The sequence below is a fragment of the Melampsora larici-populina genome (assembly GCF_000204055.1).
Source record: "Melampsora larici-populina 98AG31 unplaced genomic scaffold MELLAscaffold_42, whole genome shotgun sequence".
NCBI lineage: Eukaryota > Fungi > Basidiomycota > Pucciniomycetes > Pucciniales > Melampsoraceae > Melampsora > Melampsora laricis-populina.
The window spans coordinates 259,236-285,374 of NW_006768806.1; the positions used below are offsets into that span (position 1 = coordinate 259,236).

The 26,139-nt window shown below is 42.2% G+C and overlaps 2 protein-coding genes across 2 annotated transcripts; both read right to left on the bottom strand.

Moving 5' to 3' along the window:
• Window positions 1-1,450: 1,450 nt before the first annotated feature.
• Window positions 1,451-13,037, bottom strand: MELLADRAFT_91398 (RIM15-related serine/threonine-protein kinase; the record flags this gene model as incomplete). The annotated part of the gene is made up of 15 exons (XM_007414352.1): window positions 1,451-1,674; window positions 1,746-1,875; window positions 1,944-2,429; window positions 2,497-3,100; window positions 3,172-3,197; window positions 3,297-3,795; window positions 3,865-5,682; window positions 5,755-6,232; window positions 6,304-8,296; window positions 8,348-8,865; window positions 9,020-11,263; window positions 11,335-11,383; window positions 11,424-11,737; window positions 11,821-12,513; window positions 12,590-13,037. 15 exons carry the CDS (start codon window positions 13,035-13,037, stop codon window positions 1,451-1,453), a joined length of 10,524 nt encoding a protein of 3,507 aa, XP_007414414.1.
• Window positions 13,038-24,207: 11,170 nt separating this feature from the next.
• Window positions 24,208-25,969, bottom strand: MELLADRAFT_110173 (uncharacterized protein; the record flags this gene model as incomplete). The annotated part of the gene is made up of 5 exons (XM_007414351.1): window positions 24,208-24,473; window positions 24,663-25,043; window positions 25,118-25,247; window positions 25,317-25,735; window positions 25,930-25,969. 5 exons carry the CDS (start codon window positions 25,967-25,969, stop codon window positions 24,208-24,210), a joined length of 1,236 nt encoding a protein of 411 aa, XP_007414413.1.
• Between the last annotated feature and the right edge of the window lie 170 nt (window positions 25,970-26,139).

The following is a 26,139-nucleotide window of genomic DNA, read 5'->3' on the forward strand; positions in this document are numbered from 1 at the left end:
CACATTCATACCACCACATAAAATCTTCCAAGAATTTCTATTCATACAAATACACCATTTATAGTTTCCTTGATTCTCAAAACCTTAAAAGCGTCCCAAGTTGATTGATTCTATCCACCGTGTATAGGCCAGTTCACTTGATGATATCAACAACACAAAAGAGGAAAAAAAAACCCAAAAAAATAAGAGAAAGAAAGAAACCAATCAGACTTTATATCTCATGACTATAAATCTTTCATAAGGTTTAGTAACATTAAGAATCTCGAATCCATCATGTTTCCAACCAGTAAATTGATCAAGTGTTCCTTTAACTTCATTCCAATCAATCGAAGGTCCAATCTAAACTAACATTTCAACTTCTTTCATCATTTGAAGGTATTTCTTCATGACTGATTCAATGGGTTTTGGGTAAACAAAAAGCAATTTACGTGTAGAACTAAAGTTGATCATCGGTTCTGTATCCCATACTCCTCGAAGTCCTATAAATTCTTCGCCTTGAAGGTATCGGTTCGTATGTGTTTCAAGATCGATTCCTTTTACATTTATTCCATTTTGAATCATATATCTTTCAAGTAAACCTGAACCTGATCCAACGCTAAGAACTAGATCAGATGAGTCTTTGGAAAATATGTTTTTTAATGCCGAGATAAGAGGCGTCGAAAGCGAGACACAGCATGTCGGTAAGCATGTCGGAACGGATGTGAGTGGCGGAAGTTGAACACGATTAGTGAAGTAGTCATATCGCTGGATGATATTCATCGTTGGTTGTCAATCGCGATCAGGAACTCAAGACAAAACCCAGCGCACACAATCTTTAAACATGAAGTGGTTCAGATTCAATTCTAGTCTGTCGAAAATGTACGAAACGGCAAATATATGCAAGACCCGTGGGCCGTGGGTCGACCGAGCTTTCGGATCCGGTCACCGGTACTCCCTCAAATCGGGGTTCACAGACAGATGTCAAATTCCATGGCAGGTCTCGATTTTCACTCCAGATTCGCGTTGAACAAAAAAAGATCAAACCATTGTTGTACATTCAAAAGATATCATTTCGAATCAATTCCTTCAAGTTCTTAATCCATCACTCTTCTCTCTCCTTCCTATACATTGTACATCTATCAATTCTGAAAATCTTCTTTCTTGCCCATCCATGCAAACATATAATATCAGAGAAAATAAAAAGAAGGATTAAAATACAAACTAACATAAAAAATCTTATTACAAATTCTCAAACAAATTTTATTTATTTATTGTATATATAAAAAACTTTAAAATCATCCTCTTAGATAGATCACAAAATTCAAAATTCAAACCTCAAAACCACAACTTGCCTTTGCAACTTCTTTAAATAATATAAAAAAAAAGAATGAATCTAAAAAAGAACACTAAACAGAATCCTTTCAATCTTTAATATTATATATATAGATATAGATATAGATATATATCGTGTTTAAATTTGTTTTTTAGTTTGTCTTGCACCAAATCCTAATCTTTTCATCACATCTAAAACATCTTTTTTTCCTACTGGTTTACCTAACAAAGCAGCAAATAAAGTTCCTTCTGAATCTGATGGTGCAATTATATAACTTTCAAATGAAGTGACTGCTACGATTGGTGTATGAGCATTAACGTTTTGTGTAGATTTGATCATTCTTGCTGCATCTTGTCCTTCAACTGAGATTCATATCAAAAAAATCTCATTAGAAATTAAGCTTTCAAACAGGTTTTTATAGAAAAGGCTTAACTGATTGGCATCATGAGATCCATAAAGATCACATCAAATGCAACATCTCCCATTGCACAACTGATTGCTTCAGCTCCGTTAGGTACCACCACACATCGACATCCAAATCGAGTCAATATTGTTTCCAAGACCTTTTTTTCAATCACACTTTCTCATCAGTCACGGATAATGGTCCAAAATCTCGAAATTGATTTCTTACCTTTGAGCTAATCGGATTATCTTCAGCAATCAGACAATCCACTGTGCGTTCTTGTAATTTCGGTGGCGAAGCAATGGGTGGCAATAAAGGTTTGAAAGTTTGACCAGGTGAGCTCATCGTCGAGCCAGGATTATGAGAAGCTTGAACAGGTGGTGGCTGTTGAGGCTGTACAGTGGGTCGTACAGTAGGTACAATGGGTCGTTGAACAGCTGTTCCTTTACCTCCAGCTTGTGTACTACCTGAGAATGAAGCTCTTCTGATTCGAGAAGGCAGACTGTTTCTTCGACTAGGATCATCAGATATTTCATCAGGGATGAATGAATTAAAATGCTCTGATGGACGTCGACCATGTGAGAACCCAGCATTTTGACCTGATGAAGGTCCGGCTGCCAGTTTCGCAGCTGAGGATAAGGCAGAGGATGATGTCGAATCTGTCGGTGAAGAAGGGCCAGCTCCACCCATATTGCCATGAACACCGATACTAGCCTATCGGAGGGACAAATGTCAGAAAATAGCTTGTCATTCTTTCAAGTTCAACTGAGATATTACGTACTCTTCCGCTCAATGATAAGTGTCGGGGGTGACGAGCTCGATCAGCATGAGTGACGGTGGCCTGATCGCCTCTCAGTTTACGAATGACTTCCTCATTCGCTCGTTCAAGTACCGGTAGGTTTTTGAAATTGAATGTCCCAAAGTCGTCCGATCCTCTCCCACTACGTGCAGTAACTTCGAGAGGCTTTTTGGTATCTCCTTGGGTAATCGATTGTAGGGTGATGCCTTCTCCTGGTGTTTTCTCATCTTCAGCACCTTCACCTGTTTGACCTGTTTCTTCATCGTCATGAAATACTTGAGTAGCTCCACGTGGATCAAAATAATCGGTCGACTCAGGATCTGTTACTGATGGAACAAAACTAGCTTCATTTTTGAATAGATTTGCCCAATCAATTTCAGCTAAGAATGGATGAGCCTTGACTTCACTGGCTCCATTGGCTCCTAATCTTGCTTTTGGGTCTGTACACATCAATCGATCCATAAAATCAATCGCTTGTGGAGATATATCATCATCTGCTTCTGGGAACTCTAATCGACGTGACAAGATCCTATCAAAAACTTTATCCGGTGTCGAATCATGGAAAGGAGGAATACCGTAAAGGAATCTAGAAATAGAGAAGGCCAGAACAAGATTTGTAAGCTTGGACGAATTTTAAAAATTAAATCTAAGACTTACTCATAACAAACGACACCTAGAGCCCACTACAGGATTCGAATAAGATCCCACGCAACCAAAAAAACAATTTGTGATCAATACATTACTCACACATTGGTGCACATCAGTGGAGGTTTGAGGCTTACCCAATCAACCATTTCGTCCATACCGATACCCAATATACTCTCAGGAGCCAAATAATCAGGCGTCCCCACGAAATTTTTGTGTTCAAGATCCGATTTTACTTGTTGACTACTACCACCACCACCAGCACTCGATTTACCCATCGCAGACTGTGATGCGTTTGTCTTTGGATAATGAAATTTACGATGCGCATCTGAATCTTTTGAAGTATCACTAGGAGTATTGGTATCTTGTTCAGCTTGACGGGTAAGGAAATAAGACGAATGAAGTGCCATCGGTGATGTATCCGGACTTGAATAAGCTGTTGAACTAAGTGTGTCGAGTCCAGGTGGTAAACCTCGACGACGCAGATTGCTACTGTCCCTTAAACTAGTCGATAAGCTAATACCCGATCGCGGTTCAGCTGCTTGTCGTCCTAACAATCCAATCTTCGATAATCCGAAATCGGTAAGTTTCAAGTGCCCACGATGATCAATGAGCAAATTATCTGGCTTCAAATCACTAAAGACACAAACAAGTCAAGATCACTTCTCAATTCTCTTGTCACTATAATAAAAAAGAAAATCTTACCGGTGTACAACCCCAGTGGAATGCAAGTATTCTAATCCCATAACGACCTCAGCTACATAATTCCTAGTCCATTCCTCTGGAAGGTTACCTAAAGCTTTTACCAAAGCAGCACAATCTCCACCATTAAGGTATTCCATTACTAAATATAAATGATCTCTAGATGAAAATGTATAAAATAATTTCACCACAAAATCTGAATCAGCTTGATTCATCAAAATCTTTCGTTCAGATTTCACATTCATAATTTGATTTTTGGCAATCATATCTTGTTTCTTTAAAATCTTAATCGCATAATAATCTCCTGTTGTCTTTTTCTTTGCTAACCATACTTGCCCAAAAGCTCCTTTACTGATCGGTTTCAACATATCGAAATCTTTGATTGAAGCTGCTGATTTTGATTTTCCTGGTACAGCTGAAGGAATCCTTGGTGAGAGTGGCGTATTGAGTGGTCCACTGGAAGCATCAGTCTTTTGTTGATTTGAACCTCTTCGACTTACACTGCTACTTGGAATATGAGTAAAGCGAGGTGATCGAGGTGGTGTTCCAGTACCGGGAGCAGAATTATTATACCCACTCACGTCACCGGTTTTCAAATGAAGTGGAGCTGCTCGAGGAACAACCCGAAGGGAAGATTCTGGCATGATGGATTGTATAGAAGTACTTTTTCTCGGTCCTGAGGCCGGCTTGGCTTGTCGATCATCATCGTTTTCAGGTTTTTGTGAAGCAGGCTGATGCCTAAAGGAATCTTCCGTCGAAATTGATGGTGACATGTCGCAAGCTTTACGTTTGGAATCTTTTAGACTGGCTTTTTGAGCCTTGACTTCCCACTCCATTCGAATCCGTTCGGCATAAAGAATGGTGTTCCTCATTCGGTTGACTGCATTTGATTTATCATGTGCAGCTTGCAGTACGTCTTGTGCCAAATGAATCAATCCTGGATCTTCTACTTTCTTAAAGGTCCAGTTCGTGATCTGCAGTAGTTTTTGCTCCGAGTTAGGTGATAGTAATTTGAGATGTTCAATGTTATCTTCCGTAATCTCCTCATTAGATGAAGGTGTAGAGATATCAAGTGCCATGTTCAATAACTCTTCAATCTCATCTAATAACACCTTTTGAGTCGCTCTGAGGGAATTATGATGAATCAGTGCCACATTCGTAGATCGACCTGGATTCAATGGACTGAGATTTGATGCCTGTGAGGATAAATGGGTCAATAGGGGAACTCCGTCATAGACAACTTCGTTGGTCAGTCCTCTTTCGATTCCGATCCTCAAGTCTTTGATGGTATCCTTCAAATCCGACAATCGTTCATTACATTCGCTCACTTGCATCTCAAGTCGATGAGTCTCTGCACAAGTCTCATTATGACGTTCAAAGTAATAAGTGGGTAACCAATGTTCGCAGATCCGACACAGTAAAGGTTCGGTGGACAATGGTGCTGGTTCGAGAATAGGAGCGCCCGGGTCACTCTGAGATCGAGAATGATGCTGTCCTTTGGTCTCGATCACAGCTCCGGTTTTTTGATCGACAGTTTGTCGTGGGTTGAGACGGATGACCCACATTGAATGTAGTGCTTCACCTGTGATCCGATCCATCATTAACATCCCTTTACCCGTCATTGGCATGAAATGATCGCGAGTCTTCACACCACTTTCCTCTTCGTCATCACTATTCTCGAGTGTGATCCTAACGGTGAATTGCAGCTCGATTGTATTTCCAACATCCTCCAGCAATTTACGATTTGCCTCGCTGAATAGTTCATAATTCCCATCAATCAATTCGCCAAACGGTGCACCCACCACGGACTGTGGATCAAGTCTAGTGTTGAAAGACATATCAGAATCAGATTGTTATACTCATAGACCAATGGAGAACAAAATGACTACATACCCCGTGACTTTCGTCCAACCTGGACTCAGATATAAGATAGTAGCATCAGCGATAGCAACTTCAGCCAAGATAGTCTCCGTGCGAGCAAGATCAATTGCTGTCTTGAAATCTTGATTCAAGTTTTTCTTATTGACCGTGGTATTATTATTGTCCTTGACTTTGTGCCGAAGATGAAGAGGTGAGTTCGGTGCAGTTTTCGAACTAGCATGTACAGGTGACTCAGTTCGCTTCTTTTCGTCCTCGTTCAAAACCAAAACGATATCCATCGAATCGTTGTTCGGTGCATTCAACAAGCCTTCTCTTGTAATAGATGCTGTTGGTTCGATTGTCACTGGCTGTTCTCCTCCAGCCTTGGTTGCAAAAAATTCGATTTCTTCTGCATCATCTTCGTCTTCGGGCTCAAAATTCCAAAACCCTTTTTCTGCATCCCACCATTCTAAAACTCGACTCAATCCAGCGACAGCCAACAAAACTCGGACTATGTCCCACAAAAGAAAAGTCAGTTTCAGGAAGGAAAAATGGGAGGTTCGTTCATACAAAACTACTTACCATACCAACCACGATGTGGCCAATCTAGGTTCACATCCCAGCTTCTTCCAATCTGTTGAACTCGGTAGATAACCTCGACGCAAGCATGCGACTTCGATGTCAATGCACCAACGGGGGTATCTAACATCTCAGTAGCAATCGAACTAATCTCTTGTAAATTAGCTACAAAAGTGGAACTATAGAACAGCTCATCACTAGCTACCACAGGTCCGGATGATCTTGCCATTTCTTGATCGGGATTGCTTTGGTCTTGTTGAAATAACGGTGAATGTCTTCTGACTGATGCCACATGCGTTGGCAATGGCGATCTAGACCGTGATGGAGACCTAGAGCTACGTCCGCTACGTCCAACTGATTCCGAATACTGTGTTGAAACACTTACACTACGACTTCCACCTGCACCTGCACGCATAGGTGATTCCAAACCTCTACCGATACAACTTGAACCACCTGCGACTGCTCCACCTCTTCTCAAAACCACCGATGGCCGACGTAACGCTCCACGAGCAGTCATATTGGATGTGGGGGGACCAGTTGGCATTGGGCGTCCGCGACCTGATCCTCTTCTACTAACGGGAGCTGATGTCGCGGCAGACGAAGTCTCAGACGTGTCAGAATTATGGGTCGAGATCGACCTTTGATGAAGTGGGATAGAGATGTTGGATGGTTGATGAAGTAGATCAGATGGAATTGACAGTGTTCGGTTCAAGCTTTGAGACGGTGACGTAGTCGGCGTAGTGCTGAACCGTGAGATACGTTCATCGCCTCCTGTGGGATTGAGATTCAAATTCACCTGTGAGCCTGTATCGGACTCAGTTTCATTTGGAGCTACGTCGGAACCGACTCCAGGCTCTAGTGTTGTTGGTGATGGGTACCATGAATTAGATCCTGCAGCTCCCTGTAAAGCTGCCGAGCTAAGGGCCAATTCAAGTTGTATACGATCTTGCTCTCTTAATCCGCGAGCCTCAGTTTCAACAAAGCTAGTGATTTCGTCAACAATCACCTTGAGTGCCGTATCGCAGGCTGTCTTAGCCGTCGCCAATCGATGTCGAATATGTTCCCGGATAGTATGCATTGAGAATGTAGGCGTCTGAATATCTTGCGTCGCACTACTCATACCACTCTGACTTGCGTTATGATGCGGATGAGTACGGTGACCAAAAGAAGATGGATAACGTGATTGTCGGGTTTGGGTCCGAATACCAGTATCAGATTCAATATTTGAGGTGGATTTAGGGACTGCTGATGGGATCAATGAACGAGGGCCAATTGTCCCGACTGCACTTGCTGGGCCACCACCGGGCACGTCAGGCGAACTGTTACCGACTTCCATCACATTACTAACGGAGGTACTATTGGACTTGAATGGATTTCCGAGCACCAGGCCTGGTGTTTGTTCCCAGAGACGACTACCAGTAGGACTTAAGATAGGGGTAAGTTCTGGCTTTTGAAGGGCAGCCAAGAATCCCAAGTCGTGAGCTCTTTGATGTTCGGCTGACAGTGGTTGTGAATGTGTGATAGCTGGACTTGAGACCACGGCCCTCCCAGGTGCCTCTTCCCCAGGTTTCAAAAAACTTGACACGGTCGATTCAGGGTTCGAACTGACTTTAGGATCAGCTTTGCGCTGATCACTTTCACTCATCTGATTGAACACATTTGAGGCTCGAGAACATGTCAAGGGATCTAGGTTAAGCGTGAGATTAGGATTCCGTCGACGTTCAGGAGGCCCCTTAGAGCCTTCACTACTATGCGACGAACCGCTATGAGCAGAAGAAGTTCGATCTCGAACAGTAAGTCTTGGTATGGGAGCCAAGGCGCCCGTTGGAACGATAATCGATGGCTCTTCAGCTTGCCTAGATTGAAGAGGCTGGTGTGTAGTAGGCGCAAGGTAGGGGGTAGTGATAGTGGGCTGATTGAACACAGTCGGCTGCGTTGGTTTGGTATTTGTCAACAGATCGACCGCAGATGCGACCGAGCGAAGTCCAGAGGATAACTTATTGGTGTTTCGATTTTTCTCATATGTCGTCAATGGACTCGCACTCACTCGCCGGATTCCCTTGAGTTTCGGAAATGGTTGTGAAGCAAGATTACTCCTATAATTCGAGCTGGTATCACTACTAGAAGATTGTTTGTCATCCGAATTCAGGGTAAAACTAGATCGGACAGCATTCCACCATTCATCAATCTTTTTTCCGAGATTGAAATTTTTCTTGATCTTGGTTCCGCTAGGTGAAAATGTATCTACGAGTCGAGGCGTGCTAGTAGAAGGCCCTTGGTGAGAAAGTGGAAGATCCGACTGAGGTGTAGGGTGAGGTTTCCCAGATGATGGTCGTAAGGAACTTGGCATGGAGCTGGATACTTTCTGATCAGCTAAGCTGAGGTTGTTGGTCTTCGTGCTCCTTCCGATGATAGACGACACGCTTAGCCTTCGTAATCGAAGACCGTCAAACATAGCGGGAGGCGAGGGCGGAACCGGATAGTCAGGTTCCGAGGCTGGCACACCTATTATATCTGCCCTGTTATAATGATCCTCCGATGCGGATGGATTCTGAGAGTCACCAACTATGAAGAAGTAAAACATGCAGTTAGTTAATCTTCAGTTAGCCACCTCCTAGAGAAAGTACAAAAAACTGACAAGCTCTTTCGGGACCGTCAGAGGCATCTAAAACTCCTTCAGTGACAGGAATTGATTCCAACTTGGATTCATCATTCATACTAAGTTCCTCGACTTCTTCAACCTCCTCCATGTCATTCTTCTCTGCTGTATTCATCTGAGCTTCCTTTTCAGCACGTAACTTGGCTTCTTTCATCCTTCGATAATCGTCGAGCCAATCAACCCATTCAATCTCCTTGAACTGACCAGGCTCATTCACATCACCACTTAGGTCGCGCGGACTGAATCCTGAATGAGGATCAAGAAGCTCATTCGGGTCCACAGAGGTCGACAGAGCCAGTTCTTCACCAAGTCGATTGGTTGTCCCAATCGTCTTGGTTGATGATGATCTTTTTAAAGCATTCGGCCTTTCATAATGCTCTTCTTGTTGATCCAGGAACCCAGATGATCTTCCTTCGGGTGATGCAGAGAGTGGACCAAAGTCAGGAATACGTTTCCGTTCGGGCAATAGTCCCGGTAGAGGACGTAAATATCTTGAATCAAACTCTCCGCTTTGTCCAGGGCGAGCAGTAAGAAAATTCGATTCCGACTCGTGTGATAGTCGTGCCTCAGATGATGATGATGGACCAATTTCAGGTGTAAGCTGTTGAAGAGCCGATTGTGAGCTTCGAGCAGGTAACGCCTGAAAAGTATCTGGGAACACTTTTTTGTGCATATGCTGTTGTTTCCATTTGTGAATCTTGGCCGTACGCGATTGAATGATGATCTTGGCGAAATCCTCCGTTGAAGGTCCTGGGCCTGAAGCGATCGATGTGCGGTGACTGCTGGCAAGACCTCCATGCCTGGAAGAAAGTGAGCTCGATCCATGTCGGACAGATCTCACCGGACAACCGTATGGATATGATGTGCCTGCGCCACCTAGTGAACGATGGGTGATGGATGACTTGGACTGATGTTTTCTATCAGCCTTGGTCCCAAGTGAGGGGTTAGAATACCCGCTCAGACCGGTACCAGTTCCAATTCCGCTCCCAGATCCACTTGCGGCGGCGCCAGAGAATGATGAGAGGCTCGGTTCATCACTATGATGACTACTACCTGTAGCTGTACCAGAAGGGAGATGACCGCCACTGGTAGTAACAGCTCCACCACGTGTCGGTGCTCGGCGAGAATATGGGCCTTCTTCACTAAACACGCTGAATACACTCGTCGACCTATCGCGTGATGCAAACTGATCGATTGGTTGACTGGGTGAAGAATGGGGAGTTCCAATGGCTTGAGCGGTGATCGGATGAGAAGTCGAAGGGCTCGATCCCGGCATAAAGAAAGGTGAAAAACTCGTACTCATCCTTCGACTGTCTTGACTGCTGCTATTACTAGCAGCATCAGCACCTGGTGGAGCCGTGGGCGATGGGAAATTGATCGGAGAGGCCAGAGATGGGACATTGCTCAGCATTCCCATGCTCAGTCTGGGCCCGCCTCCACTTCTTCCACTAATACTACTGCTTGACCAGCTGCTACCCGCTTCAGCTACACTTCCACTTGAAACACCAGTTGATTTGAGGCCTGGTATTAAATATCCACGCTGAGAACTTACCTCACTGGCCATCGAGCCTACTGGACTATTATCATTTAGCGGGTTCGGCATTTCAGAAGCCAATACTGAGCCAGCAATGGGGGGTGAGAATGCAGACGATAAAGAGGATGTGAAATTGTTGCTGCCACCAGGAATACCCACAGGAGCTGGGATGGATTTGGACGTCGTACTACTAAAGCCAGGTGTAGGAGAAAATGGATTCGAACTGGTAACGGGTGAACTCGTGACGCCCATGTGTACCGAGCTGGACAGTCGTAAATCTTGCGCAGTTCGAACGGATGTTGGCACCCGTTGTATTCTGATGGCCTCAATCGGTGGAAAGGGAGGAGCAGAGGTAGAGTTATTGGCTAGCGCGGCGGACAGAGCTGATTTGTTATGATACTGATAGTTGGGCTTGGTAGGAGAGGCAGCCGGACCAGAGGTCGAGGAGCTGGTGAATACCAAAGAGTGCCTGCGAGGCGGTGAGGACGATGAGGTACCTGTCGATTGATTGGCGCTGCTAGAAGCGATTGACGGCTGACGGCCATGCTGAGTAAGTTGATAGTGTGGCTGGTATGGTGATGCGGGGACGTGGGGATACGAACTGGGATGATTAGGGTTGGTGATATTTGAGGTACCCATAGTACTAGTGTTGACGGCTGAATAAGCGGCCTTGACGGATGAAGGCGTTGCGAGGGATGGTGATGAGTGATGATGAATAGGTCTAGAACCATGGCCTTTGGCAGTGGAGCCAGGAGAGGAAGTCGACGCGGCTCGAGAGGTGTGAGTGGGCTTGGATTGAGTGGCCTCACGTACATGAGGCGTGATTCTCTCGTGGACTGACCCTCGATGGATGTGAGAAATGCTGCCTTTCGAGCTTGGATCTGGGGGCACTGGTAGCACCGATGACGAGGCCGAAGCTGGAGCACTTACAGATGATGGGACGGAGTGAAGGTCAAGTGGCGAGATTTGTGCAAGGTTTGTACTCAGATGAGTACCAGCTGAGATAGGATTCAAGAGCGATTTGTGTCGGCTGATTGGAGAATCGGGAAGTAGCGGTGTAGTACTTGATAGTATGGGAGAAGAATGCAGGCCCAGCGCCGTGGAAGAGGGACCAGGAGAGATTATTCGATGCTTGCCCAGTTGAGGTGTAAGTGAGTCCGATCTGATTTCGGCATCCCGATGAGTAATTGACTCACTTCTTGATCGTTCGATCGATGTGTCGCTTGCAGATGTCGGACCAGGATCTTTCGATGAAGAGCACAAAAAGATGAGTCAGATAAAAATACAAGCTATTGGAAAATCCAAACGGAGCAGGTTAGTATCATACCTAGATGTGTGACATGCCTAAGAGGACTGCCCATCCGCACGTTCTCTTTCCTGGCCAGGGAGGGGCCTGTGCCGGACTTGTTGAGGCTATTTTTTCGATTTGAAGTGGCTTGATAGGGTTGCGATTGGGGATGGGTTGAGGTTTGTATGCTGTTAGAAACTCTTGACGTGTGCTCGGGATCCGAATCATCAGAGGTGCGACTTGCACTGCGACCAATTAGACTACTGGTGACGGTGCTATGTGTTTCCCGTGTGCTGCGCTCCAGCAGACCATAGCTCGAAGAATGATCCAGAACGTCTTCGTCTTCGAAATCTTTGAACTCTTGATCATCGTCGTCTTCCTCCTCGTCCTCCTCCTCCGACTGGACACTTGCTTCATCAATACTGCGAAGGGAGGCCGGTCCAGGCAACAGACGCTGAGGGCGCCTGTCGTCATCAGACGCCGCTTGTAACTTTGTCGGGTCGCTTTCAGTGACATGATCGTCCTGATCATCTGATCCGTCGTCATCATCAGCACCGCCCACTACAGGGCTTTTGGCCAACGGTGAGGAATAGAGCGGAGTTGTATTCATTCTCATGCTGAGAGCTGAGATTGTGGGATTAGGCATACAGCCAGAAACTAGCGTGGGTGAATGGCCAATCGATGTGGGAAGGCTAGCAGACCCTGAGGCGTGAGGCGGTGCTTCGACATTGCCTATTGAAAGATAAAGATAGTCAGAAACATATTTCGATCACTCGAGAGTATGAAGATGAAAAATCACTATGCTTACGACAGGTAGCCTCATAAGAGAGAAGAGCAGAAGGGGATGAAGTTGAGGAGGTAGATGAAGATAAAGATGAAGACCTTGTTAGATTTCCGCGTGAACACGTCGTAGCTGTGGTGACCGGCGCTGCAAGAGCAGACACCGAGGCAGGGGGAGGAACTGGCTTGAGAGTTGAGACCACGTGAGGAGAAGAAATTGTGAATGGTAAAGAGGTGTAATTAGGGCTATCGGTACTAGAACCAACTTCGATCGAATTTGGAGTTGGAATTAATGGAGTGGACAGATCGGTAGGCTGAGTCGGTAAGGTTGGTGATAAGTTGACTGTTGATGGTGGCGGCTCTACTACTTCTTTCGAATCACGATCAACGTTGGTAGGAAGGTTATCATGGTGACTATTTGAAGCACTGTTCGTTGAATCTGATTGACTTGATTCTAACTTGGGTTGTGAATCCATGTTCGTTCTGAGATATGGGTGTAAAATGATTCTCGATTGTCGATTTGCCAAATGATCTGAGTGGGTCTCGAATGAGCCAATCGTTTGATTTGATGAATGATCCTAATCGAATGATAGTTGATGAAGAATGATGATAACTTTGAACCAAGGCTGAACTGATTCTGAATGATAGAGTGAATTGCTTGCAGCCATTATGTCGAGGTGATGAGGAATGTTGTCTCCTTCAACTACTCTTCATCGACATCATCGTCTTCATCAATCCTTCCGCGTCTCGATCTCGTACTACTGAGTCCTGGTAAGTCACTTCTTTTCGGCCTTCTTCCTCTTCACCTTCGAAGTCTTTTTGTCCAATCGAAGTGAGTTATTTGACCTCTCGGCTGGTTTGCAACCTTTTAATTTCTCATCGACACCCAAAATAACTCATATGTGATTGTCGAAACCTTAAAAATTCAACTACCCAGCATAAACCTTGTCAAAATGTGTCTCTTGAGTCTTTATAAAGCCCCGGCCCCGGAAAAACAAAGCCCTGTGGCTGTGTAATCACTCTCAGCGTCCCGAATGATTGCAGAGCAGTCTGATAGAGTCTGATGGTATGACTTTCAAAACTGGGAAAGAACTTTTACCATGGGTGAACTATTGAGATAAGGTGATAATTTCTGCTAGCCACTCATCCTGACCTCCAATGTGATTGAGTGAGAATGACTAATTTGGTTGAAAGGTTGAAACTTGCAATCTTCTCAATGCAACAAGATAGTCATACCAATAGTTCTGAGTTGATTGAACACAAACTTATCAATTTATGAAGAAGATGTATCTTTTTCCTCATGAGATGCATTCCAATCATATACTTTTCCAAACTTCTATCAACCAAAGCTCATGGCCATAACATAGTAAGGGAGTGGTGATCAATTACAGCTCTGAGCTAGTCCTAGATACTATATAGCTTGCTTTATTTTTGAAAGAAAATGTGAGACCACTTGGCTTTGTTGCGACAATTTCACTGAAAACCCAGATCAAGCCGGCACAATATAGTTCTTCAAATCCCTGGTTTACATAGCAGCAGCACCAACTCCGCCATAGGAGCACTCACATGTCAGTATTAGATCCACAGTCATGAGGTCATTTACCCTTTTCCCTCCCAAAACCCAATTTCTTGACTCTCAGCTTGGGATCCACTCTTCAGATCAATGAACAACTTGACATTTTATCCTTCCAGAAGTTTACCCAAGGGAAAACCCTATCCAAAAACCTCTTTTCCTTCATTTTCCTACATTGTGCTCAATTTATTTCATTCAAAATTCATCACAATGAAAAATGGGTTGTGCATCATCATGCCGCTTCCTCCACTCCTGAAGATTTTTCTTTGACATTCATGGAATCAAAAATGGTCAACTGGACCAGACAAGCTGATATCCCAGCACTTTCCTTGGTTAACAGCCTTCAAAACCAGTGGAACAAGTCTAGATCTGAAATCCAAGATCATAACCCAGGACAGTTTTACTGGACTCTGTTGACGCCAATGAATCCATTGACTCCAGTGACCCAATTGACCCCAAGCAATCCATGTTGTAAGTCACATTTCTTATGAGGACTCAGAGTATGTGTCTGTTTGGTGTACTCTTCACTGAGAGTAGTGTAGAAAAGTAATGGTGTGGTCTTCACCTTGTACACCCAAGTGAAGACTGCGGCTACTTGACCTCTCAGAAGAGGGTTTGAGGAAAGGAAGGAAGGAAGGTAAAGGGCAGTAAAGAACTCACTGTGTCTGCCAGATGAGTTCTCAATGTTGAGATCATAATGTACTACAAAGGGGCCCCTTTTTAGTGGGTCATGTTCTCAACGTCAAAACCATCTCTGGTGGATGTGATGGCTATTGTGCTTTAAACTTGTGAGACTGCAAGAGGCAGCCTTCACAATTTTGTTATGGTCTGCTTCTGGGGGCCATGGCTTGGGGGACAGAGGGTGGAAGGGTGCTGTTGAGTATATATGATTATTGTAGCATAGAGAAGAAAGAAGAGTAGGAGGATGTCTGGTACAATTGAGGTTCTGGGTATGTACCTGCACCGCCAACAAAGATACCTTGGATTAGAGACTCCAAGGTATCCTCAGATGGCTATAGCCTTGGACACAATGTCTAAGCAAATGATCCAAGGCAATCTTTGAGGGCAAAGACAGCCTTGGATAAATTCCTTGGACACGCAGTCCAAGGGAATGTATACCCAAGGATACCTTGGATTTTACAATCTGAGGTATCTTTTCCGGCAGTGCTGTCACAGGTTTTGACAGTCTAGTGATCTGTGAATAGGAGCATAACACTATCCCCCCTTTACCCCTGGGCTCCCTGTTGGGGCCTGCGTCTCCCCAGGGCTGGTATTAAGAGCATCCACAACGGTCCACCTACTTTGCGAGCCCTGGAACAGACCCCCGATCCTGATTTTGTGGATGTAGGGGGTCAAAAAAACAGGTGTCCACAGCGGTGCACTTGAAGTCAGGGGCCAGAACTCGATTGAGTGATATGGTATGCTTGTACCATATCATCTTGTTTCGAGTGCGGTTTGAGACATGACTATATCGGTCACGTGGAAGCAGTGGCACGTGATATTGGGAGCCCCTATAGACCTCGCAGATGTGGGGGGTCCGGATGGAAATCTGGAGGCCCCCGACGTCTCACCCCCGATTGTGCGAGCTCCGTTGGAGCGTTTTTTTGCGTTTTGACCCCCTACATCGCTGGGGGCCCGCAAAGTAGGTGGACCGTTGTGGATGCTCTAAAGAGCCCGGTGGGAAACAACCTGACCCATCATTTCATTTTCCTTTTTCTTTGGTGATCTTCTGACACCTTTGGAAACCTTGAATTAAACTTGTCAATCATTTCTTTTGCGTTTATGACGTTTCCGTCCAGCAACACCTGAATTGTGCCGCTTTGATCCGCTTTCTGGCGGGTTTTTTTTGCAGCAGAACGGTTTTCAGCTTCATAGGAAACCCGCTATCAATCCACTGTAAAAAAAGGCCTGCTACAAGTGTTGTGTAGCACAGCGGCACTTGGAGCTGCTCTTGCTCTGCTATGTCAAGTGTTGAACAGAGGAAGCGGGCTGAGGTAACGGTTATTATTCACAATTATTTTTAATATTCACAATGCAAGGTAAGTATATGTACAAGTTTGATCAAAGAGAAAAAATCAATCACAGACTAAACAGTATATGCACAAGTGACTTGCAATATTAAAATATGATGAAACAGTAAGAAACAAGATCAAAGATACCAAAGAGTATATGAACAAGTGACTTAAAATCTCAAGAGACAATAGAACAGTAACAAACCAGAGCAAAGTTGAAAAAGCTTTATAGCATGATTTGGATGACTGTGTGCTACAAACCACAATAATCAATGAGAAATCAAAGAGAAGAAGAAGAAAATGAAATAGGAGAGGCCAAGCCACAAAACCTAACAAACACAGGATAATACCAAACCAAAGGGATAATAAGCAACAAGAAGATCAAAGAAGATGAGACAAGAAAAGATTCAAGGAAGAGGGCATGAAATCAAAAACAACATTAGAAAAAAGGAGCACATTTGAATAGACTTCATTTGTGTATGGCTTTCAAATGAGGCAAGATACATAAGGGAGTCAAAGAATTTTTGTTTATTGTCAGTCATGATACCAGCTTTGAGCCATTATCTACATCCAACTGTGCAAGAGATTGTCTTTGGTTCTAACAAACCTTGTCCAGGAATCAAGGAGAAAGTCTGTTCTGAAGCACACAAGGTAGCCAAGATTGAGAGGTAGTTGTGTGCCAAGGAGGCAAGAACCTTGAAATTGGATTCATTTTGTAAAATAAAAGTGTAATTAGTCAGACAATCAATCAGATGGGAGTGAATGGAATTTGAAACAAAACTTACATTCCACCCAGAAAATTCTGATTGGCCAGGCACACTCAGGTTGCTACCTTGTATGACTCAAGTTCAGAAGCCCTGATTGATTTGGGAGTCTGAATTATCACAAATGAGGTGAACAAGTCAAATTGATCAAAACCTTCATCTGGATCGGCAGTAGGAGTGGGAGATAGGGTGCAGGCCGGGGTTTCTGGCCAATTTTCCAGAGAAGTCTTTCAGACTCCTTCAATTAGTCTCTTAGCTCATCCAGCATGATCTGATTAGTGCAGTTCAATGAAGCATACTTGATATTTAGGGTTGAGAACAGTGCCCAAGATCACCTCATCAGAAGCCAAAGTGTTGTCCTGGTAAACGGTGAGCTGGCTTAACATGACTGCAACCATGTGCGAGGCTTGATGGCATAGTTTTAGTACGTAGTTCAGTGAGAGACTATTTCACTCTGAGATATTCAGAAAGCAACATTGAGCTGGAGATGGTGTTGCCTTCCATGCGCTTGGTTGAAAGCCACAAGACCTAAGACCCAAAGTTAAAAGACAATCCAAGAGATTATGATACAAGAAAAGAAAAAATGTGTTTACCTCCAAGACCTGTCATAAAGATTCAACAGTGTCCCACTTGTCCATCAAAGTCATGATGCCATTGTAGTGTTGAGTTTTCAGATTGCCAATAAGGATTGAATCAAAGACCTAAAACAACTTGGCATAATTGGCAAGTCTATAAACTTGAGAACTGAGCTGATTGAATGAATACCAAATATGGCTTACATTGTGTGCAGCCACAAGGTGGGGATACATTGGCAGATTAATCTTCCGCCAAACACCCCACCCAGAAATTAGACCTGGTCTGCAATATCCCATCTTATCAGCACACACATGGAACTTGCCTTGCCTGGTGTTGCTCCAGGGAAGCAAGGCATTGAAATCCTTCAACTATGAATTGAATGTGAGAAGAAAAAGTCAAAGAGGTGAAACAGAACCTTACCTTCATTGTGCCTTTGACAACAATGCAAGCATCAATTAAAATATCTTCATATGATAGACCATCATCAATGTCATCCTCATGAGTTCAGTTCTCTGTGTTGCAATGAGGTTGTGCATTGAGGATACTGTGCTCATTTGCAGATTCATTGAAGTTGATGGCATCTTTGGTGAGATTGTCATTCAAAAGGACCATTGGAATTGGAATCAAGGCATTGAGAGGAGTGGAGGGAGTCAGTTGACCGGCTGCTTATAATCCTAGCACTGTCAACCCTTTCTTGACAGCCAACCCAAGCTTAGGGGCAAAGCACCAAACAAAATTTGTAGAGGAATCCCAGTCAATTGAATCATCACATTTGGAAAACATTGCATCCATTTTGCTGGCCATGGTATTTTTGGATGAGCCAGAACTGGTGGTTTGTCCTAGCATGCAATCAACGGAAACAAGATTGATAAAGTTGAAAAAGAATATTTGATTGAAAAGGAGGGAATAAAGAGTAGGGGAGACTTATTTTTTGGTGTAGACCATGAGCTATCAAGGATTGTGCCACTGCCACTGGTTGTGCCAATAGATACCCAAATTTGTTCCTGTTGTGATATACAACTGTTGATCCTCCAAATATGGTCAAAGATCATTATGCAGTTCTGAGGTGGTCAACGTTAGGAAAGCGAGATAGAGGTGTTAGAAGAGTATTTAGAAGTATTCATGATGGTTGGTTGAATTAGTGGTTGAGAGTGAAAAATGTGCTAGTAAAGAAAGGGGTAAAAGTTGTACACAGGGGTGATTGTTATATAAACTTGTCCTCTCTTTTCTCTTCACGTGTTCTGATTCTTTTCACTGTCAAAAAGAATCAGTAAGTGGTTGTCTTATTCAAATCCCTAGTTTTTCATCCTCAAGTTTGTGTTCACTAACATCCTTTATTTCATCTATGTTCTTTTCTCTTGTGATACTTTCTCAGACATCATTTTATTGTCTGTTAACTCTTGATCCGCGTGCTGCACAATTTTGTTTGAGCTCGCGGGTAAGTTCTGTTTGTGTTGTTGTCAAAAAAGCCTGAAGCTTAGTCTAACCAACGTACCTGTGCCTCAGCGTACTTCTGTCTATTGTTGACTAGCTTCTTAGGTGTGTTCCTCTTGGATCAGAACTGTTTCCTTCAAGGCACAGAGTAAAATTAGAGTTCCAATCAACTAGCTTAAAGCTAAGGTGAATTGATCTGTAGTACCAATTTCTGTTGATATAGTTGGCCAAAACACCAATAAGGACATATCTATTGCCTTTTGTGGTCCAAACAACATGGACCAACAAGAACTTGCTAGAGTTGGTCTGTGGTATTTGAGAGCAGAGTCAGATTGTTTTTAAGTTTGAAGATTACAGATACTAAGCTGATGGCTGCTGAGCTCAAGCAGAGGTACAACTCCGTGGCCCTGCCAGCAGCCTAAGTGAGAGTCCACAAAGCAGCATGGTAGTTGGCCAGTTTTAAAGCCGCTCAGAGTGGTAAATTCTAGAACTAATTGAAGGGAAGCACATGTTTGAGAATCCACATCACCAGCACAGTGTTGCATAAGTCAACACTCAAGGTTGCTTGTGACAGGAAGAAGTCAAGAGTTGGCTGGCCTTTGGGTTGTTTGAAGAAGTCACAGCTTGGGCTGAGCCCAAGTGAGTGGCAGGTCAGCACCAGCTGCAATAGATAGAGCTTGTCGAGGGCAGGCCAATTGACCCTTGGCACCATTGCCATGGGCATAGAGGTTATAGTGAGTGCAGAGACCTCATACATATGTAGCCTTGCACCACCAACACTTGAATGATCTGGGGTTGTCACTGGTCTATGTTTAAAAACAAGATAGAGAGAGAAATGAGGGAAGAAAAGAGTAAGACAGGGTGAGAAAGAAAACGAGGAAAACAATCAATGACTTTGATGTAGAAAGAAACAAAGTAGAGATTAAATAGAGACTTGCGTTGCCTTTGATGTGAGTCGGAGGATGAAAGAACTTGAGCAACTTGGAAAACTGTCCAAATTTGGCTTGTCAAACACCTGGTGTCAACCACCTCCATGTCGGAATCCTGATTGACTTTGATGAAATCATGAATTCCAGCCTAAAATCAAATCAAAAGGAAAACATGTCAGTAAAAAGAAAGAAGAATAGGTCTGATATTGATCATAGTGACTTGCAGATACACCAATAGATTTCTTGGGCTTCTGTGATAGCCCTCAAGTCAAAGTTCCCACAGCTTTGGAGCCCCTGGGACAAACCTGCCCACACAAAGGCTTTGCAGGCTTCACCTTTGAGCCTTTCTTCTTTTTTTCAGGTAGCATCAATAAGAAATCTTCTGCTTGGGTGATTTCTACACCTGATTTTCTGATAGAGGTGGAAGGGTGTGGTGTAAACTTTTTTGGTCCAAATATGTATATTACCCAGGGACCATGATTATTACATCAGGTAGTTTTACACAGCACTTGTCTGTGTAAAATGTTTGGTAGAAATTTCAATGTCACAACTGGGTTCCCCTATATTACACCACAACTATTTCACCTCTTTTTTCCACTTTGTTGAAAAAAACAAAACTGGTGAAAAAATGGTGAATTGCATGGGTAATTTGTACTTTGACACCTGCAAATAAATTCCAGCGACTTACCCTGTTTTTCAATGCCCTGGTGTAAAATCCTCCCACCCAATAATAAATCAGATATTAGTGGTACACAAAGTTGACAATCACATAAAAAACCCACATGAAACCAAATGGATTTTTTTGATTTTCCCCACAAAAACCAAAATCTCCATGTGGTTTTCTCATGTGGTTTTCAATTTTGGGTACCACTATTGTTTGTAAAATTTGAATTCTGCTTTGGTTTATTTGATTTGACACCCCTTTTTTCTCACACACCAAGTTGAATGTCAAAAAAGAGTTGCAAAGATTTGCCTTTTCAACAAGGTGAGCTAGAATGTTACATACATTAATTCATGCTGTAAATTGTTGTGATTGATCAAAATTGAAAATCAGGCTTAAAAATGAAGATTAGGGGAGCTCAGGCTAAGCCAATTTTTTTGCTTTCATGACCATCAAAGAGGAAATCCCAATTTCATAAATTTGTGTGTAAATTTCATGAAATCAGGATTTCTTTAGGAACATCTCAAATGTTTATGAGCAGCAAAATTATGTCAATTTACATCAATTAAAAAACCCAAATGACCAAACTCAACACTGTGAACAGCATTCAACTTCCCCAAGTGGGAAGGGGAACCCAATTGGGAGTATGATTTTTCATAAAAGGATCTATCACCGCACACCTGAGCCATGGCACCCACACTACATATGTGTAGCAGGCTGAGTGAATAGGTGGCTACCACGTGCATACAGGTTTGCTCAGTTATGTGCTCATATGGATATGTGAATCATATGTAATACATGCTGTAACTTTGTTTCAGCTTGACAAAATCATTCCAAAAATTGACTACATACACTGACTCATAGATTTGGTGTGATTTTGTCAACTAAACTTTGTGTAACACCCTTTTGGTGGATTGCTGGGACCATTTTATCCATGGCAGAAAAGTTACATGATGTATCACATGTGATTTATTTAGTCAGATGAGCAGACAGCTGAGCAGACCTGTATGTACATTTTTTTTTTTTTTTTTTTTGCATTGCTTTAAGTGCTTTTTCAACTAAGCCTACTGCACATATGTAGTGTGTGTGTTATGGCTCAGGTGTGCAGTGATGGATCCTTTTATCACAAACTACACTCTTAATCATTCTCCCCTTCCCACTTGGATAAATTGAATGATGTTTACAGTGTATAGTGCTTCAGAATTTAGGTTGTGGGTGCTGTCAGCCCTGAGCCCTGATTACACAACCACGGGCTAACAGTAACACATGTAATATTATATAATTGTATAAATCCATAAGTACATCTCACAGCTCAGTGTCAAGAGCCACATGAACACATGTACATAATGTATTAAATACGGAACAAACCTAACCCAAGCGCCAACTACAAGTGAGACAAGAATCACACGCCAACCACAAGTTGAGGCTTGACCTGTGAATATATAAACCCCCCTTCTTCCCTTGATTCATCCCCCATCTTGAAACACATCACAACATTAGAATCACATTATACTTGAAATCCTATAGAGAGGATCATTGAGTATGTGATTAGTTGTGTAGTCTAAAGACCAAACTTGAGCATCACAGGTTCTATTGCTGAGCACCCCAGTATTGATTTCTACAAGCCTTGGGCCATCATATCCTCTAGAAATAAACCGTAAAGCAGCAAAGCTTCCTCCCGTATACGGAGTATAGAGTAGCCTTCAGGATCTTTGGTTCACCCAAGTGTAAATCCTGCCCCTCACAGTTTCACGAGGTTAGAGCGTACTAGCTCTTTGCTGCTCTTAATCCCTTTCTCTCTTCCTCAAATCCTCTTCTTAGAGGTCAACTAGCTGTAGTCTTCACTTGGGTGTACCACGTGAAGACCACGCTTTACTTCCCTTATCAATTTCTGAGTGAAGAGTATGCCTAACAGACGCGCACTCCTCACAGGTGCAGTACAAAAAAACACGCCTTGGAGATGCCAATTTGTGGGCAGGCCTAGGTGTTGGGGAAATTGACAAAATCAGGGTTGGTGTGCCTTTTCAAAAATCACACCAAATTGTAGTACATAGTTCTAAGTCCTGTCATCAATATTGGTGACTTGGATACTTGCTGTAAGCTTTGATGACATCTCTTTTTAGATTTTCTCACTTTTACAAGGCAATTTTGCTGTGGTGGACCATAGATAGCTCTAGCAATACAAACATAGAATAAATAACAATGAAAAACAACAGTTTGGCTATTGGTGATTTTTTTTTGTAAGAAAACACACCTAGACACACAACAACCAACAGAACCATGCCTAGGCACACCTACAAAAATATGAGCATGCCCACAACCTGATTAGGAATGGTCTGAAGCACTATATGTAGCACTACACACAGCACCATACAGGACCATAAGGTGAGATAATGGCAGAGGCCATTGGGGCCCAAATGCAGGAACACTTTGCCTTGAGCTTCAGCCCATCCATTGGATCTTCCCTTCTCTTTAATTACAATATATTCTAGGTCTTTCTTCAATTAAATACTTTACAATTTAATAATGAAAGCTTTCAGCACTATGATTTAGACTTCAATCTCAACTTACCCTCAAAGCTACAGTCTGTAGTTGGTTCCAATCATGACTATGAACTCAAATACTCCTTGAGAGCAAGATGAATTGGGAACTTCAATAAGCTGATTATTTGTGAGAATAAAGTTGGTAATCAGATTACAAAAAAAAAGCAAAATTTGTTTCAGAGCAGATGAAATTAACAGACTTGTGAGTTACTGAATATTCTTTTTGAAATGTATCTTTATTTTGTGAAAGTGGTTATAAATTGTGTATTTTATAAGCCCAGATGGACCCTGAATTTAACACAAAGTATTAAATCTGATAGCACACTATAATGACCCTCCAAGAATTGCATGAAATGAATATAAAAGAGTGTACTATAGAGTGAAAAAGTCATACAAAAGAATGGCAAATAAATCGATATAACACACCAGAAGATCACCAGAAACAGAATGTTAAGAACACATCAATTGTGTAGCAAATATGAAGAATCAAATTGTAATAGCAGGAGGCAGAAGGAAAAGTAAAGTGAACTGTGTTTCAAAAACACATGGTTAGCATGGAAAGGCATGCAACAAGGCCGGTTGAGGTAAGAATGTGCTTGATAAGAGTGTACATCAAAAATAAAACAATGTATATAAGCTTAAGAAAAGGTGGGTTTTAACAAATACTCAATTGTAATAGCTCATTTGAAAGACTCATGGTGGTAAATGAAAGACAAAAGAATGTATGAATATCAATCTGGAACAGAAAGTAAATATCCAAGAAAAGATATCATTGAGAAAATCTCAAGTGCAAAAAGCTTGTGTATTCTTTCAAGTCATTCATTACATTTTTTTAAAAAAAACAGTCTGAATAGACAACCAGAAAAATCTGATACATACAAAACTTTAATGAATTCACCTTCAATTTCAATCATTTTCAATATCTCAAACTTTACAAATCTAGTGAGTTATAAATTAAACATTTTTCATTCAAACCCAAACCCAAAAGTAAAGAAACATACAACCTTTTCCATCATCAACATTTATTAACTTATTTCTTCTTTTTTTTACAAACACAAAACCATAAAGACAAGTAAACTGACGAACCACATACCCAAACCCAAACCATTTGAATCTTTCCTCAATCGTCCTTTTCGAGAATCCATTCTACTTTATTATAACTTATACCGAATCGAATCATGATTAAATTCCTTTAAGATCAATGCGATCTGACCAGCCAATTTCTCAGGCACTTCTTGAACAACCAAATGTCCAGTTCCCATGATCCTAACAACCTTCAAACCTTGTGAATTGATTTCATCAATATAATATCTTAGATGGTTTTCATCCAGAACCGAACGGTTTTCATCAGCAAAGATATACGCGATCAAAGGTTTAAAATCTTGGTTTGATCGTAATAAAGTTTTTAATTTTTCGTATGCTTGGATCGAATGACGAAACGGATCGGCAAAGACAGAACTTTCGTGAATCGGTTGAGTCTTTAGTCGAACTTCATTCGAATCACGTGTTTCATGTAACCCAAACTGAAGATATCTTTTCAAAACAATCGGATCCCAAGTTCCAAAGAAACTTTGGTTTTTAAGAAACGATCGTTCAGCTTCGTTTCTACTGTTCCATTTCGATCGTCTATGAACCGATAAACTTGTTCGATACTTTAGAATCGTTTCTGTTTCTTGATCAGTTCGAAGGGCTGGATTTATTACTGGATCTATTAAGATCATCGAATGGATCAATTCGGGTTTAGTCGTCATTGTGATGGCTGAGGCGAATCCGCCTAAGGAATGTCCGATTAAACAGATCTTCCGGTCACGCCATTTCATGGGTTTTGTGGGTGATGGGGTTCTTGATAAGTTTAAAATTGATGGGTTTGGTAAGACTTGTTGTGATAACATTCTGGGGAGGTCTTTGGGTTCATGGGTGGTGGTTTGGCTTTCAGGTAAGTAAGAAATGATAAATTGAAGTAAATCTCTTGATGTATCTGCCCAATAAACTTGAAAAAAAACAATAGATTCATTATAAACCATGAGAAATTGGAGTTGAACCGAGACAAAAAGTTAGACTTACATCTTTCACCTAATGAATCTTGGTTTAGGATCGCACTATCACCTTGATTTATACAATCTAAACTCCAAATCTCATGAATCAAATCAGATTGAGGTGATTGTAAAAGATACGAAAGCATAGGTTCCCAAGTCTAAAGCCAAACCCAAACGAATAAGTAGGAAAGAAAGCACATAGAATCCATTAAAACTTTAAAGCTTACTTCTTTGTGTAATCCATTGGCATGTGAAAGGATCAAGGTAAGTCCTTGATTCGAGTGGGTAGATGAAGTTGAAATGGTTCTGAAATATCGATTCACCGAAACGTATAGTTGTTGTTCATCTACTTGATCTACTTTCATTGTATGATTCAGTCTTGGACTAGTTCGATTAGCTTCATAAACCATATGAGCCATTTGGTTTCGGTCTTCTGATCTGATCAGTTTAGTGGATGATAAGTTCGGTTGGTTGGGAAGAGATGATCCCTTGAGGGTTCTTGGATAGGCAGCTGGAAAGATATGGTTCGATAAACTCCATTGGTTTAGTTTGGTGCCTACTAAATCTTGAAATGGTGATCGGTTTGAACAAGTGATGGGTCTTGGAGGTAGGTTTGGTAAGGTGTTGATGGTGGTGCTGGCTGGTGCTGGTGATTGGTTTGATTGGAGTTAATGGTAATAATTTGAAGGATTGATCTAGTTTTTGGGTTGATGGCATTTGGGGATGGTGATTGTGATTTATCGAGAATTGTGAAGTTGAGAATGTGGTTGGATGGAAAGAGAAATACAAAAGTTTCAAGTTCGGTTTCCTGAATACAACTTCAACCTTTTTCATACTTACATACTAATCCTACTTTCTCACTCATTAATGGGAATATCATTTTCAGATTGATTGGTCTATCTTCATGGATATCACTCGGATAAAAAAACAAGCAGATCAAGATCCAATTAATCTTATTCAACAAACCCACGCACTTCTATCAATAACAAACCAACTCTAAAAAAACCAAAAAAAAATAAAACAAATCTAGCAACTCAAGATCGGAAAAGA